The 16,193-nt window shown below is 40.6% G+C and overlaps 2 protein-coding genes across 4 annotated transcripts in view; one reads left to right on the top strand and one right to left on the bottom strand.

Moving 5' to 3' along the window:
- The window catches only part of gpr137c (G protein-coupled receptor 137c), a 28,567-nt gene extending 21,850 nt beyond the window's left edge, over positions 1–6,717 (top strand). Inside the window, exons 5-7 of one of the 3 annotated variants that reach the window (XM_020054185.3) lie at positions 1,553–1,678; positions 2,343–2,467; positions 3,376–6,717. In XM_020054185.3, the coding sequence (XP_019909744.1) occupies positions 1,553–1,678; positions 2,343–2,467; positions 3,376–3,553 (429 nt within the window). In that variant the 3' untranslated portion in view covers positions 3,554–6,717. Of the gene's footprint in view, positions 1–1,552; positions 1,679–2,342; positions 2,468–3,372 lie in introns of all 3 variants that reach the window. The other 2 variants (XM_010892345.4, XM_010892346.5) reach the window with 2 other exon arrangements.
- A 333-nt stretch (positions 6,718–7,050) lies between these two features.
- ero1a (endoplasmic reticulum oxidoreductase 1 alpha) lies at positions 7,051–15,628 on the bottom strand. The gene is made up of 16 exons (XM_013137454.3): positions 15,405–15,628; positions 12,544–12,663; positions 12,375–12,458; positions 12,252–12,296; positions 12,061–12,128; positions 11,898–11,971; positions 11,607–11,727; positions 11,233–11,279; positions 11,120–11,128; positions 10,987–11,013; positions 10,625–10,717; positions 9,378–9,624; positions 8,914–8,983; positions 8,294–8,380; positions 7,581–7,717; positions 7,051–7,447 (listed from the first exon to the last, which is right to left on the bottom strand). The coding sequence occupies exons 1-16, from the start codon at positions 15,492–15,494 to the stop codon at positions 7,387–7,389; spliced, it is 1,380 nt and encodes a 459-aa protein (XP_012992908.1). The 5' UTR covers positions 15,495–15,628; the 3' UTR covers positions 7,051–7,386.
- Between the last annotated feature and the right edge of the window lie 565 nt (positions 15,629–16,193).

Here is a 16,193-nt window from a genome sequence, read left to right as displayed (position 1 = left end):
AACAGACAAAGGAAACATTGCAAGTTCACTATGTGAAACCAGATGAGGCAGACATGCAGAGAATAGATTAATGCTGAGTTAACTTGTCCTGAACCAGCAAAGAGTAGTAAATGTTAATTTTATGATATTTATTATTATCATCAGGATTTTTTCTTATTAGAATTTTGGATACAATCTGTATGTCAGATATTAAACCAAACCAATCCAAGATCGATGGCCACCTTACTTGATTTTGTATCCAACCTAGCCTAATATCAACCTAGCCTCTATTGCTGATGGAACTCTGTAGAATGCCAGATGCAATTATGCATTCCTATTGAAACCCGCACTATGCAAGTTTGTTTAACAACTACAAATGAGGGGGTGGGCTTACTTCCACCGCTTGGAATACAATGGGACTCAACCAGACAAATAAGAGAGCCCAGAAGTCTCTGTCCTGCTGTGTTATATTTTTTACAGAAAACAATTTGAAGAGTGACTCTCAAATCCGTCTTAGATGTAGATGGCTAGGCCAAGTGTTTAACTTTTCTGCCAGACTGAGAGATGTGTCAATTCTGATTTGGAAAGGAATTCCCTTACAGCACAAACCACTCCTGATCAGAACGTCTCCCATTCAAGATCAACCCAGACAGATTTATCTACTGAGGGTTAGAAATTACAAAACGGTATTCTTCCCTAGTCAAAGCAAACTGTAATCCTCTGATAAACTCAATAGAAAAATTGCAGATCCTATCTGATATCTCAGATGGGAAGATTTTAGGCCATTACATTAATGATCCTCCTGGAAATAGTTTACCTTTTCCGGAATATCTATAATCAGATGGACTCGATCACTAACCCTTTTCTGTGGGATTATAAAATGCACCGGGTCCGTCTTCATCCAGCTGGCTTTGGGGGTAGCTTTTCTGTTTGTTTTCTTTTCATATGTTTTCATTTTCTCACTTGTTTTTATTTCACACAAAAAAATCTAATAAAATAGGTGATAAGTTGAGGCCTAGCTTCAGGTCACACTGTCCAGAAAGCTTTGATGACAGTGGCTGAGAGCTCTGTGGCTGCTGCAACAGCAATCCTTTTGAGGGGATTTGGGAGGAAATGGGCTCTGTGGGGGGGAAAGGTCTTTGTTTGTCTATAAATAACCCAGCCGGGCGAGGAGAGGATGGAGAGCACAGCCAAGGGCTGTCCGGTGGTAGTGACCTAGATGTAGGGTTAACCCCTGAGACAGACAGCCCTGTGCTGGAGGCCAGTCTAGGGGCAGTGTGTAACTGTATTTGTTTATTGGCCAGTGTGATATAAATGTGTTGAGTGAGTAACTTCATGCCTAAACTTTAGACTTCCCAAACCTAACTCTAAACTCAATTTTAATCCAATCCCTAAATGTAACCATTATGCCTTCAAAATGGATTTAGCCTTTTTAAAGTTATCCCTCTATACACAGCCATTGTCTCAGCGGGGCTGTCTTATGTCTTCCAATGTTTGCCTGTGTACCAGTCTGTCGGTGTACATGTTTCAGTGTTTAATTTGATTGCTAGATCTGTGTGTATTGTCCCTTTAGGCGGACGTAGAGAAGATCAGTGGAGAGGCCTACATCATCTTTGGGATCATTCTTTTCTTCTGGGAGCTGCTACCCACTAGTCTGGTCGTGGTCTTCTTCAGGGTACAGAGGCCAAATCAGAACCTAGTAAGACGATTTACATCCTGTATACTATTCAACTGGGTCATGGGATTCTACAAGGGCATATTGACACTGCATTTCTTGAAATGTTTCATGGTTTGTTAACCTTATTTGGCTCTTAAAAGGCTCTTTATTCACAAACCATGAAAAAAATATAAAATCACTAATCTAATGCCCCAATAGTCAGGCATTATTTCAGACTGTGAAAGGTACAGAGATAATATGCGGGAGTCTAGGATGACTGAGGTGGACGAAGAAGTAGCCTACTGTTATTATCCAGTTTTGTGCTGGTAAATATTTTATATTGGGTACCAAATGGTTGATGAGGAGCTGATCAAGTTAGTGTACCCTCTTGATTCCAGCCCATAACCCTCTCTCTCTGTTTATCTTGTGGTTCATGCCAGTGTAAACTGAAACATCATGTAAATGATTGTCAAATAAGGCATGTTGTCTCTCTTGTTCTCTCCTAGTGTATAATGGCCCTTAGGCCATTCTAGTTTGACTGGTTTCATTTGAAACAGTTAAAAACCAGAGAGAAACAATTTGGTTTCATATATACATTTACAAACAATTCTAGGGTTTTCCCAGTTCTGTTAAGTACAGTACATGTTCAGTCATAAAGCATGTTTTTCATGTCAGATATTAACACTGAGTGCAATATTTTCCTCAGGTGTCAGGGGGAATGATTAACAGTCACAGCTTCAGTTCCAGGGCCTATTTCTTTGATAACCCCCGGAGGTACGACAGTGACGATGACCTGTCCAGAAGCATCAACTCCAGAGCAGATCGACCGAGGTTGGTAACCGGCTACTTTGTATCACATGTAACATTAACATCGCCTTGTGCTAACAGTCATGTATGAAAACAACAGACAGGCCAAGTTGACCATTATTTTGGCTACCACGACTAAAAGTAACTTTTCTCTGTAACTTTGAAAGAAGGATGATTGCTAAGGGACACATTTTGGTAGGAGCTTTAATCACAAAGACTGCTCAACTTGCTGTGTTACATGGTATGCTCTGGCCGTCTCATTCACCAGATCCCAGTTGAACACTTATGGGAGATTCCCGATTTGAGTCAAAGGAAGATTTTCCCTCCACCAAACGTTGTGATTGATGAATGAATTGTTTGGCATCCCTCCAGTAGAGATGAAACATTTGTGGAATCTGTGCCAAGGCTAGTTCAGGCTGGCTTCTCATGGTGGTGCAATAACCTAACAATATGTCTAATGTTGGGGTTTCCTTTTAGAGAGTTTCCTGTATATTGCCAGTTCAGTCATCTATAGTTACTTAAGAGCCCCCATATACTGTACATCCACTAAATCCATCTATATTGCCTCTACAGTCATCTAAAAATGTCCAGTATTGCCTGTAATATAACTTAAAATCATCCTGTTTCGGTTGAACGCTTGACTTAATCCCTGCTATATTGCCTCTATTGTCACGCAAATTCATCTTCATAGCCCGTTTAAATTCTGTTCCTCACAGTTAACTAGTCACATATAGCATCCTGTATTCTACACACACAGCCAGTGCATCCTACGTCTCAGACAAATCTTTAAATGTCTGTATCCCCCAGTACAGAGTAATCTGTCACCACCTTTAGTCCATATATGAAGTTGCCAATTCAGTCACGTATAACTTGCTAGATCCCCCATAAACACACAATGCACTGTTAACCCCATGTCTTCCATCCTGCAGCAGTATCCTGTCCTCGACACCCCAGATGGGCCCGTGCTGGTACGGCTCTACCCAAAGGAACGATAGCCTGACGGGGGTCCCCTACCTAGGCCCCCAGGCCTCCACAGCCCCCCTTCTCCTAACCTATGGTAACATCCAGACCAACCAGCACCATAACTACTATTCTACTCCCCAGAACTAACCCCCCCACCCACATGGATACCTGTGAAAACAGTCAATCACTCAGGAAAGGGGCGGTCCTGACCTTCAGCTACATGCCTACGACCTCTGTGTTATCAAGGCGACATCGTTGCTGAAGATGCATGGCCACGCCTCCCCCGTTTTAGTTATACCCCTGCCGCCTCCACAACCAGCGCCACTTACCTCCCCGGCTTGGTGTAGGCGTGGTGGCGACCTTACTGGGGTTTCTGTGGTCGGACAGGGCCAGACAAGGCAAGGTCATTTGAGGTAAGCGTTGGTTATGGAGCGGTCAGCTGAGTGATAAAAAAAAAAAAGCTACAATATGTGTATTACCATAGTCCTGGAACATTCTACTATTCCTGAGCAGCCAGACGAATGTGTTGATGACAAATAAGGAAGTCTCTGTATGGAAAGGATTCTCAATTTTTCCCACACGCACATACTGCACTATGTGGGATATCAGTAAGGTCTCTATCTCGTTTTGGACTAGACACGCACGTGGACCAGCACTTACGTTTCACCCCCGCCCTTTCCTAATTCCATTTTTGTTTCATGCCAATTGGCAGTTGTTGTTGCGCCCCCCCGTCCCCCCTCCCGTCCCCCTGTGCTCCATGAGTCAGGAGGCAACATTTGCACTTAAATATTGAATCCTCTCATTCTGAGGACAAGACCTGGGCATGAATGTAGTTTCAGCTCCTTGTGTGAACGAAGACTTTTGGGGCGGTCCTGTGTGTTCCCTGCACCTTTTTTCACGTCCCGGTAGACCAGTTGATGCCTGAGCAATGAGCCATCCATGAAGATGCCCTTTCAAACACTAATCTGGACTGAAGTCATGGACAATGCTTTTGGTATTCCTACCCATTTGGATATGAGGCCCCTGAGGGAAGAAGCTTGGACTTATGGTGGAACACTACGTTTCTGAATGAATGTCCTGATCTGGGCCCATTAAACGTGAATGTAACAGACCAAGCGCATTGATCGGATTGAAATGTTATGGTGGTTGTTTTTACATTACAGTACTGGCAAAGGCTGATTCCAAGTCTGTTTGTCTTGACAGCTCTTATATAGTCACCAGAAAGCACAAACAGATCTGGGAACAAGCTAACCGGCTTTAGAAGAGGGATAGACCTGCTAAACAACTCCCTCTCTTTGTATATCCTGACCAGTAGTATATCCAATTAGTAGTTCACAGCCTCTAGCTCACCATTATTAGCCTGGTTCCAAAGTCCATTGTGCTGTCTTGCAAACTCCTCTGGTCATAGTTTTGCTGGTGTTGGTGAGACTGCACAAATAGATCTGAGACTAGGCTACTCAATCCATGGATACCTAAAGATGTGCCAATAAATGTTTGCTAGTTTTTTCCCCTTGTGGAAAACATGTTGCACAGAACGCTGTATATATCAAAGGTTCTACATAAGCTTTATGTCCTTTAAAAAACTATCCATGTTTGTTTTGATATATTCTATGGTTACTAATTTAGACTTTTCCCTGTTGCGATAGTGGTACGACCTTGGTGTACAGGGCATGTTTGGGTGTGTGAGAATGCTTATGTATCGGAAGAGTTTAGGTTAGAGTTGAGAGCATGTCTTCTTTAAAAACCTGTTTAGACTGGACGAGGAATTTCTTGCTACAAATGATAACCATTCTAATCCTATTTTAATTATATTTTATTTCTCCATACCTTTCCCTACCTTCCTTCTATGAATGTCTGCAATAGTGTTATCTTTGTTGATGTTACAGTAGTTGTATAAAATGATGAGCTGAAAGACACAATCAGTGGACAAATGCAATCATTAAGTATATTCTATTTTTCCTCACCAGCTTTGTGGTACATGGCTGATGTCACATTTGACCTTTACTGCTGTGGAAGTCATAGAAAATATTATTGGGATGGGAAAGTAGAATGGGTGACCTAAGTTTGAAATTCACAATCCAAGGGCCACAAACCAATACTAGCCAGAACTGCTTTTAAATAAATATTTTTATTGGATTTTCTTCTCCCCTTTTATAATTTTAGAGGTGGATTCTGCAGGGTTGTGTATTTGGCTGTAGGAACAGATGGATGAATTAAACCTTTACTTAATCTGTTATTGAGTCTCCACCTAAATGGCTATTTTTAATGCTAGCTTATTTGTAACATACATGTGTGACTGTTGAAGGTCTGTCAGTACACAGAAGTGAACAGGCAGCTATAACCAATGACAAAATACTGACAGCGGTCCCCTAAAATCATAAAAATTCTCATATCCAAGAACATAAAGCCTTTTATCTGTTATGGACGTAAATTATTTATTCTTAACAGCAACGGATGGGGACAGTCTGTGTATAAATGTGAGTTGCAAGTATTCCAATTTTGTTTCTGTGTAATCTATATCTGTGTGTGTTCTTGTCTCGCAAAGAGCAGGTTTAGCCTTTTATAATTTGTCTCAAATTCTTTGTTGGTGGCCAATGAATGTAACACGTTTACTCATCTGTCATAGATCACAAGATGTATGCAAGCACTACCATGTTCAAATAAAGTTTTACTGCACTGTTTTAAAAAAAAAATTAAAGATATTTGTATTTTTTGTGCCAACCATGACCATTGCAGTAAGAGGTCATGGTTACATTCCTAAGTGCCTTGCTCACAGAGGTTTCTCTTTTCTGTGGATGACTGGACTTGTGGTTTGGTGTCTTGGCTGAAACCCTCCTCCACCACAATTGATTTATCCCTGCTAGAAATCAGACCGGGCTTGATCTCCAGTGTGTCTTGACTTTCAGAAAGCAGCTATTCAATCCACTGTTGTATACTCTGCCTTGTCCATCTTCAGATGCACAGCCTGATTCAAATAACATTTTCCTGAAATTAGCCTTTTGTTAGAAAGACTTTCTGTCAAAAGAGCAGTGGACCTGCTAGGTTGAAATGGGCAGCACAAAAACAGAATTGTGCTGCCCATCTCAACACAGCTGTTTTGAATTAAGTGACATCTGATCATGCAGCAGTTGATTTGCAGTTGGTCCACAATTGGCAGCATGTTGCTTTCACTAATATTCAACAAGATGCCTATACACATTTTTTTTACCTGCTAAGATTTGTGAACACACACAGCAACGAGGAAATAGGTTATCAAGGAAAGCATTTCCTCAGTTGGAACAGCAGAAGCCCACAGTGGACAGACAGAATGTGTACTGGTGAATGTGCAAGAGAAGTACCGTATAGAATCAATGAGGTTTCAGAGGAGCAATAGAAACAGAATTGATAAATGTGTATCATTTCAAAGACTGGCCCTGGGGCTAACCTTGACAGGGAACGGACAGTCCATTAATCTTTCCTTATCGGTGGATTTATTTGACCGAGGGGGGTGGGGTGGGGGGGTTGATCCTATAACCAAAGACTCATGTGTAAGGCTGGCTCTGCAAAAGGCATCCTGTCCAGGGGGTTACATGTGGACAAGTGGCTTTGTGATACAGAAACAGGATGTAGCCTTCTGATCTTAGGATCAATCTAACTTCGACAAAGCTGTTTACATGTTTTATTTGTTTAGTTACCATTTGCACCAAATTTTTCAGTCACAGAAAACAAAACCTATATTAAACTGCCTTTCACGCCATGTTTACGCATGTTTCATGTGGCTGACTTAGTAAGTAACTCACCAATTGTTTTTGAAATTACATAGAAAAAGTAGCTTGAGACGTATTGGTGGCAGTCCATGTTCCTTTGTTTAGTAGTATCCCTTAAGTCCATTTTACAGGTCTTTCAGCAACCCTTCAAAACATGATGCTGTATCTGGAATAATTTCTAATCAGCCGGGAAGATGGATGATTTAATATAAATACTGTGGTCTTTCCGATTGGCTACCGGACCATGGACAGGAGCGATCGGAAGTTCTCCAGCTCTCTGATGCTTGTTGAAATCCTGAAGAACAAAATATGAATGTTTTTTAAAGGGTTTAAGTTTAGGAGTGATTAAAAGGATATAAATGTATGTGTGCCACAGATTTCCTGTTGAAACTACAATGTAGCTGTCATTCTATGCAAGACTATTATACCTTCCAAAAGCATTGAGGAGGGACACTAGCTCTTGGCGGCTGAGCTGGAACGTGGGCCTGGAATTGCTTGATTTGGGCAGGGCCTCGATCTGCCTCTCAGAAAACAAGATCTTCAGGACTGTGCCTAACCCCTGAGTCTGCAGGGGCATTCAAGAGCATACTTTAAGCATTAATGAAAACAATGTCGCCCTAACAAATCTTTGTTCAAAGTCTCAACAAAACAGTATTATGACAATATTAACTAAAACTGATAGAAAAAACAAAATGTCCCAATTACATCGCATGTTAATGCGCACGCTAACAAAAACCTCCAGGTTGAGTGAACTTTGCATCAGAGGACAACTGTTTGATCTCCCATACCCACTGCGTTGTTCTGACGAAGCAAGGCCATAATCACAAATGTTTCCAGTTTAATTTGACAATGTACATACTATGTTGCCCTAATATGTGAGAAATTGGTACAATATTACTCCATATAGTTCACAGCGATAATGGCTGCCAAAATGTACTTCCACCAAGTGTTTACTCTAGGGTTGTGAAGACATTGTGCAAACAATACACACTTGTGGTGTTTCTTATAGATTTTGAAAACAGTATAATATTTTAATTTACTAAAAAATATTATGGGTCTGCAAGAGCTGTACAGATGTTCACTAGTGACTGTATTGCTGGGAAATTAACACACAGTTACTGGAACTCTTCTGTTCACTTGCCTGCAGCTTGCCCCAGAGTCTGCACTTAAAGCAACCCACACAGTCCATTATCCTGGAGATGTTACGGAAGGTCAGCCGAAAATCCTCCTGACATTAAACATAAGAGAAAAAATAATCATGGATAGTGGTGTTAGTAAACTCAATTGAATGAGTATGTGGCACAGCATATCTGTCAGTACTGCCATTATCCATGCTGCCCTTCCAAAGGGCTCATAAATCCCAAGAAAACCAGTGACTAGGAGGCCTCATCTAGCAAAATCTCATTTGGACTGTGCTGCAAGGAGAATTAATATTGGTTTCCTTTACAGAAATAAAATCCTGCCTCCCTTCTGAACAGTTTGTTCCAGCTTCTTGTTCCCCAGTGCTTTATTTAAGGGACAATGTCAATGCGTGTGGCAGCTTTTGTCCTTAAACCTTAATAACTGAATTTATCACTGTCCAATGTGTTTTATCCCTAGAGAGCATTTTCATACACATCCCTACACGATTTATAATGTTCCGTTGGCTCACTGTCTCTGCAGATATTTGTTAACAAGCCAGTTCTTACAAACCTCCAGATTAGTTTTGTTGAGATTTCTCTACTGGCATGTACAATCAGAAATATTCTGTGGAATACTGACCTTGAGCGTGGCTGCTTCTTCCTTATTCCCCGCAAACAGAGTCGTCTCATCAAAGTGCAGAGGGAAGGACCTAAGAAGGGTTTGGCAAAGCACCAGATGTAAGAACCTTCTTATGAAGATTGTATAAATGTTTAGAACACCTTTCACTTTTTGAAGTTGCTGCTCATAGAAATTGGGCCTGTCATACAAATTAGAGTGTGTCACTATTGTTTTAGGCACCAAACAACAAAGCCTACTGGAACCTGGATGTCGTCTTGGGCTTCTATCACCAATGTTAACTTTCTTTTCCCGTCGCAGGGATTCTTAACTTCAAGCCAGGGGACTCTGTGGTACTGCTAGTTTTCTATTCTACCCGCATTCACTTGGTCTCTTGACTCCAAATCAGACCCTGATTATGTCTAGAATGTAGTACTCCAGACCAAGGGACCTAGAGTTCAACCAGTTATTTCTTGCAGTACACTCACTTGGCCACCTGGAGGAGCTCTATAAGCTGGAGTTTAAGTTGTTGGTCCTGGACGGACTGGCCAGTGTACAGCTGGAAGGAGGGGCGCTGGAGGACAGGCAGGATTTTGGCGAGGGCACGCAGCTCGATCAGATACAGGAAGTAGAGGTTCCGCAGCCTCTTTGGGCCCTCACCATTAGTCAGCTGGGCATCGAAGCGTTGCTGGAACTCAGAGACGTTGTGACCCCACTTTTTTTCATACCAGTTGTCTGAGGAGGGGCATGTAGAAAACGGTGACACTATGGCCCTATCCAGAAATATCCACTAGCCAGTATCCCCTCCTTGGGGATTGGATTGGAGAGGATTTGACAAATGTCATCCACAGTACAGCTACAACCTGCCCTGGTATTGGCTTTATTGCATCTGTCCAATCCTTTCAAGTGTCTATTGAGTGAAGTATAGTGGTTGCTTCTGGACAGGTCATTTCATAAACTCCTTAATAGGAGGAAATACAGTCCCGGATTGATTGCTACACCTGTTAAACATGATCAATATATTTAAAATAAATACAAGATTATATTGCACTAAGACCAATTCATAAAAATATATGTTTTTAGCAACAAAAACACCATTCATAATGAAGTTAGCCCAAGCTAACTTTTTCCTGTTTTAATGGGGTATAAAAACAAGGTCAAATTGACAATCAATTTGTCATGGGGATATTGAAGGAAGTCACAACCTAAAAGGAGATAAATTGCTATTGTACTTCATGAATCAGCTTATAGGGTACAACAAATTGTTTTTTTACTCCCAGTAACATACAGCTCCAGAAAAAATTTAGACCATTGCACCTTTTTCTTTCCTTTCCAAAAAAGTTGAAAAGGAAAGTTTTGAGTAAGGAACAGAAGCGTTACATTTTTTAGTGGCCTCTTAATTTTAACCCTAATTTTCATAATTCTTCCTGGAGCTGTATATATATTTTAAAATTGACATAGCTCAGGGTGTTTTGTTATATCAATTACTGCATTTTTTTTTTAATTGATGACAATTAATTCTGTATTCAGTAACTGTTCATCTGGGCATCAAGCTGAAACGTGCCGAAATGGATGAAAGATGGATAAAAGATTCAATAGCAACTGAAAACATGTTTCCTAAAGTTGACCCATAAAAAAATCAACCAAGCTTTTAGGATTGGGTGAAGTCCTAGGGGTATACCAACCAGCTTCTGCTCTCTAGAACGGATTCTAGATGCGTGCATGTACGACTCACCATCCAGGAGGAATCGTGCACTCAGGTGTATGTTGATGCTAGAGTGGAGCCCGGAGACAAGTCTGAAGAAAGCTCTTTTCTCCACACACTGGCCTGGGAGGAGATCGGGGAGACTCAATGACCAGTCAACCGTTTTTTGGTTTTTTTTTACAGAATCATGGCAAAACTCAACTGCACTCTGCAGAATGCTCTTTTCACATTCTCCTTTGCTATTAAGAAATTAATTCATAAAGAACATAGCTTAACTTTGTATAGCGCAGCGGGATATCTGACAATGTGCCCTAAGGGCATAGCCTTGGTGTTATTTGTCCAAAAGCTAGCTGTAATTTTTATTACATTGTTACAAGGATGTTACTGCTTACCTTCCAGCCAACTGTAAAACATCTTCCCTGCAAAAACATGAGACGATTGATTTTATGGGATATGAAATATTTCTCATGGAACAAACTTTCCACTGTCCAACCACATCAGAGTTGTAAATAACTGGATACATACCATCGCTTCCTGTGTGTGGAAAGACAACAATACAGGTCATTGACAACTGTTGGTTGCAACTTTGCATTGGTACATTATGGTATTTCTGCAGTAGGTAAATCAGGTCAACTTACCACTGTAGGCTGACATAGGATTTAAAGGCCGCTTTACAGTGTATGGTCTGTGAAAAATCATATTGGCGACTATAGTTAACATCCAATATATTCAATTACACAATATCGTTTAACAGGCAGTTGAGTCAAGGCTTGGATTGTGTTTGTGTGTAATTGAGCATTGTCAAGCAATCTTTATGCCTTTGGCCTGGTCATCATAGCAAACAAGAATTGCTTCTCATTTGACATACCTGGTTAAATAAAGTTTGAATACATTTTTAAAAATCAAAAGGGAAGCATTTATAAACATTTATACATTTACAAGCAACTTGTAAGCATGCAAGACATTTGATTTACGCTGTTCATGAAAACTATTAAGTGGCACCAACTCTTACTTGAAGCAGTTCTCCTCATAGATGCTGTTCCATATTTGCCAGGCCTCTGGCCCTTTATAACCAGTGAAACGCTCTGGATTTAGAAGTAGATCCACGTACTGGGAATCAGGAGACTCCTCATCTGTGAATAAACAGAGGAAAATAAATTTTATTAAAAGGGATTGCTTCTGTTCTACTATAAACTGTAGACTACAGATTATGCGGATGCTACGAAACAAGAAGATTTGACATTGCACAGTGTTTATTTAATAGTTTACAAAATCATCTACCAAGGGGACCTAGTCAGTTTACCGTCAATCACACAGAAGCGCTCTGCCTCATCATCATGCTTGCTCCATTCACGGAGGGACTGTCTGGTCTCCTCACTGCACAGAGAAACCACCGCAAGGCTGTCAAGCTGTTGATCCAACAAAAGTGTGTTTTCACCCGGACTACATAGAATGTGTGACTTTACCTGAGGGAGCTGTTCACCGCCCCAAGCTTCTCTGCCTTCTCACACTCTTGATTCGCTTCTGCGGAGTACTGCGTGTTCGGACAGACAGGCAGACAGACACACAGTCAGACATCATGTTTAGATAAACTAGTTTATTTATAATGACTTATTTTAAAACAAAATATCCTTCATGGAGTAACAGATTAAATTACCATATTGTGGTGGTCATTTGTTTTGATTCCCTCTGGGACCTCATTCTGTGGAACAGGAGTACATCTTAACTTACAAATCAATATTTGATCAGAAACAAAGGTATGTCTGTGAAAGACACTTACTGGTGTGCATGGTATCACAGCGCAGTTCTTTTGTCCACAGAGGCTATTGTCTTTCCAGAACGGACATGGCTTATTTAGGTTCACCTGGTGAGCAAGAACATAAAGAAATGCAATCAAAGATAACATTGTCTGGACACATGAAACAACAGGTGTGAAAAGCCTGACTCACCTTATAAAACCTGAAGTAGTCAGACTCAAGCAACTTCTGAAGTTTGGGGAAGAGTTGCTCATTGTTGAAGGTATCAATTGTCTCCACGTCACAAGCACAGTCATCCAGGCTACCGGTCACCTGTGATAACAGTTCAATTGTGATTTATAGAAACTGTTACTAAACCAGGTAAACTACACATTAATAAAATTGTGTCACTGATTCAAGGGCAGCAATGACTTGGACTCGAACCTAGGTCCGGTGACTGTACAGCCAACACCTTTAGGGGTTGAGGTCATGTAACAGGTAATGAATAGTCCGTTTGCGATCTGCACTGGTAGCATTTCAACCAGCTATGTCACTCGTTCTTGAATTTGTAGGTTTTTTATTGGGGCGATGATAACGATGCTCCTCGTACAGCAGAGGCGTATGAAAAAGCTGTTCAAGTCACCAGATGTTGGGTTATAGTCGTCCCCACACTTCTCTAAAACTACGCATCAGACCCCATGGATTTCTGTTTAAAAGGAGGACACCCCAAAAACACAAGATTGACTAGAAGTCAGAACGTTTAATATTGTTCATCACCTTACACATGCACCCAAACCATACTTCTGGCTTGTGCTAGCCTTTAAAGATAAATCAAATAAACCACACACAAACGGGCAAAGATTCATTTCTCATGGATATTTTGTCTCGTATTTCCAACTAAGCACAAAGTCTGAAGTCAACAGGCAAAGGACATTCCAGATGAAGCCAATTAAACATTCAATTTATTACTTTCCGTTTCATCCCACTTTCGGGGTATCCAATTCATAAGGGGCCTGATCTAAGATACGTTCTGCCAAGCCCTGCTGCTTCCTATCCCAATGTTAGCTCAACCCAGAAGCAGTGACAAACGTGGTGGAAAGAGAACCCCTCTACTGCTAATGGTTCTAACTTACAGGTGCCTAACCACCAAAAGGAGACACTAGAGGGGTAATGAGAAAAGTCTACTTTATAGGGCTATTTGCGCCTAGAACCCAGGCAATGCTGGGCCAATTACTGCTGCCCCTTGAGCAGACGAAATTATGTAAATTAAGAATACTTCAATATTTCACAACTGGATTTGGAGAATGTTACGTTCTGTTAGGTAATGTTAGAGTACAAACTGGCCACTAAGGGAAGGAAGAGTATTTTTGGTAATAAGTCATCGTTGGAAATGGTGGATATGGCAGAAACCTCCCAGACCTTTATTTTATTTTTTTTTACCAAAACCTTAACCCCAGTACTGTGACACCTAACCTTAAATCGTAACATATCATAGGTTTGTGTAAATTTGGAAGATTATATTTTTTTGTAGCTTTCATAACTTATGACACATTTTAGTAAATTCACAACATATTCTATGTTTTCATTTGAATGTAACCTAACTTCACATTTCTCTCCACGTATATATTTATGTAATACAGGGCTCAACTGTAAAATAGGCCTAATTCTCAGCTTGATTTGCCTGTATAAATAAAGGTTCAATAAATTAAATGAAAATATCAAATGAAATTGGGTATCACAGATTTCCCTATAATCTGTTACATATTCTGTGCAGTTATCAACATTTATTTTGGGGTTGATGTTAAACCGAGTATCTAACCACTGCATCCTCACTGGGAGCTGGTGAAGATTTGGTCAAAAATGCATTCCTCTGGCTTGAAAACAAAATATAATCTCTATAGTTGACTTGTAGGGAAATAGTTGTTAAACTTTGTCATAACTTGATGTCATCTAATTAATTTTAAATAATGTACAGAGTTTCCCAATCCTGGTCCTGAGGACCCCAAGGGGTGTACATTTTTGCTTTTGCCCTAGCAGTGTAGCACACAATTCTGGGCCCTCTTGATTCAAACAATTTCGAGGGCCCCTCTACGCGTTAGGGCTCTATATACTTAGTACCCTTTTTCTAGGTCCGAAGCCTCTGCCTATCACTCACACACGACTGACCGTAATAAACCTATCATCAAATCTTACACTTGAATCAGGTGTGTGCTAGGGCAAAACCAAAAACGTGCAGCCCTAGGGGTGCCCAAGATCAGGATTTGGAAACACGGCGTCACTAGCCATTTATTATTGCGGGAACGTCCACGGAAGTGTGTGTACAGCGTACTGCCCTAAAACGCAACTCTGGACCTCGAAGCCAGCTCCACTACGTTTTTTCCCGCAAATCAGGGACATATTTAGACCTGGGACACCAGGTGCATTCAATTAATGATGTAGAACAGAAAAACAGCTTGCCCCGGACCTCGTAGGGTAAGAGTTGAGTATCCCTGCATAGTTAGGGTTAGCATAGCTAGCAAATTGCCGTTTTGTAATTTAGACGAAACAATTACAAAGAAAATTATCACCCGTACAATTTATAATAATCAATAAGTGTCGTCTATAGAACGTTAGTGACTATGGCAACGTTACTGAGCGGCTGTACACTGAATGAACTCGTGTTGCATGGCACAGCTACACTGTATTCTGACATATGGGACTGTTTACACACTTTAAAACATGTTCTAGAGACCTAGAAAGTGAGCATCCACCTCTTATTCTAAAAAGGACAAGACTACATAACGTGAAGGCCCCAAGGCTATCAACATACTTTTGACAGATCGCCTTTCATAGAAGTTATTGTTGTTGATAGCGGCTCAAAGTACAAAATATTCACAATGGAATAATACAACGTTCTTTTTTAAGTTATACCTTAACAGTTGTACAAGCTATATTGTGGTATTGCTCAGGAATCAACTGATAGTCTGAAAATATGCCAAATTACGATTCAGCGGTAGCCTACTTATCACACAACCCAAATTATACAAACGTCTATTAGAAAGCATTATTTTTTTTAAAACAAGGGAATCGATTACCTGGCAGAAACACCTGTTCGCCGCAGAGCTTGAACTTGAAACCTTAAGGTTATACATCAAAAGTACACAAAGAAAAACATGCCACTTCATTTTAGAACAAATGCACTTACTCAAAACATAAAATAAAAAGAATGAGAAACGTTGCTGTTACTTTTGTGGAAAAGTATCCTCTGGCCAAACCGACAATCGAGATGAGATTACTTTCATTCTACGCTTATGAGGAATTGGCACTTCCTATTTCCTCACTCGACTACGTGAATTACGTGACTGCTTGATCCAGAAAAGTATAAACAATGTCAGATATCCTAAGGTTGTTTAAAAAATATGGTGGAGGTGCGCTTTTACCATTATACAGGGAATACTAAACCAGTACGTCAAAAAATAGCCTACTTTTACAATTGTCAGAAGAAACACTACTGTCTCTATACTTTTTATCCACAAGATGTCGCCCAAACCACAGGCCTGTGCAAGTTACACACTGAGCATAGCATTAGTATAATTATTGCGATTTTGAACTGTTTACCAACGCCATATCAGACACTGTCTCGTTGCATTTATACCGTCTCAACTGTTTATCAACGCAATATCAGGCCCTGTCTCGTTGCATTTATACCGTCTCACCAACGCAATATCAGAACCTGTCTCGATGCATTCATAGCGTCTAAAGTTTGTCATTACTCGATTTATTTTTAATTTATTTTGTATGCCGTGTAGGCCGCTAGCATGTACATGGACATTTTCCTCATGTACATTCAAAACCCTGTACTTTTATTGTGATCCTAGCAACGC

Source organism: Esox lucius, chromosome 15, assembly GCF_011004845.1.
Source record: "Esox lucius isolate fEsoLuc1 chromosome 15, fEsoLuc1.pri, whole genome shotgun sequence".
Taxonomy (NCBI): Eukaryota; Metazoa; Chordata; class Actinopteri; order Esociformes; family Esocidae; genus Esox; species Esox lucius.
This window is presented reverse-complemented; position numbering and strand designations above follow the sequence as displayed.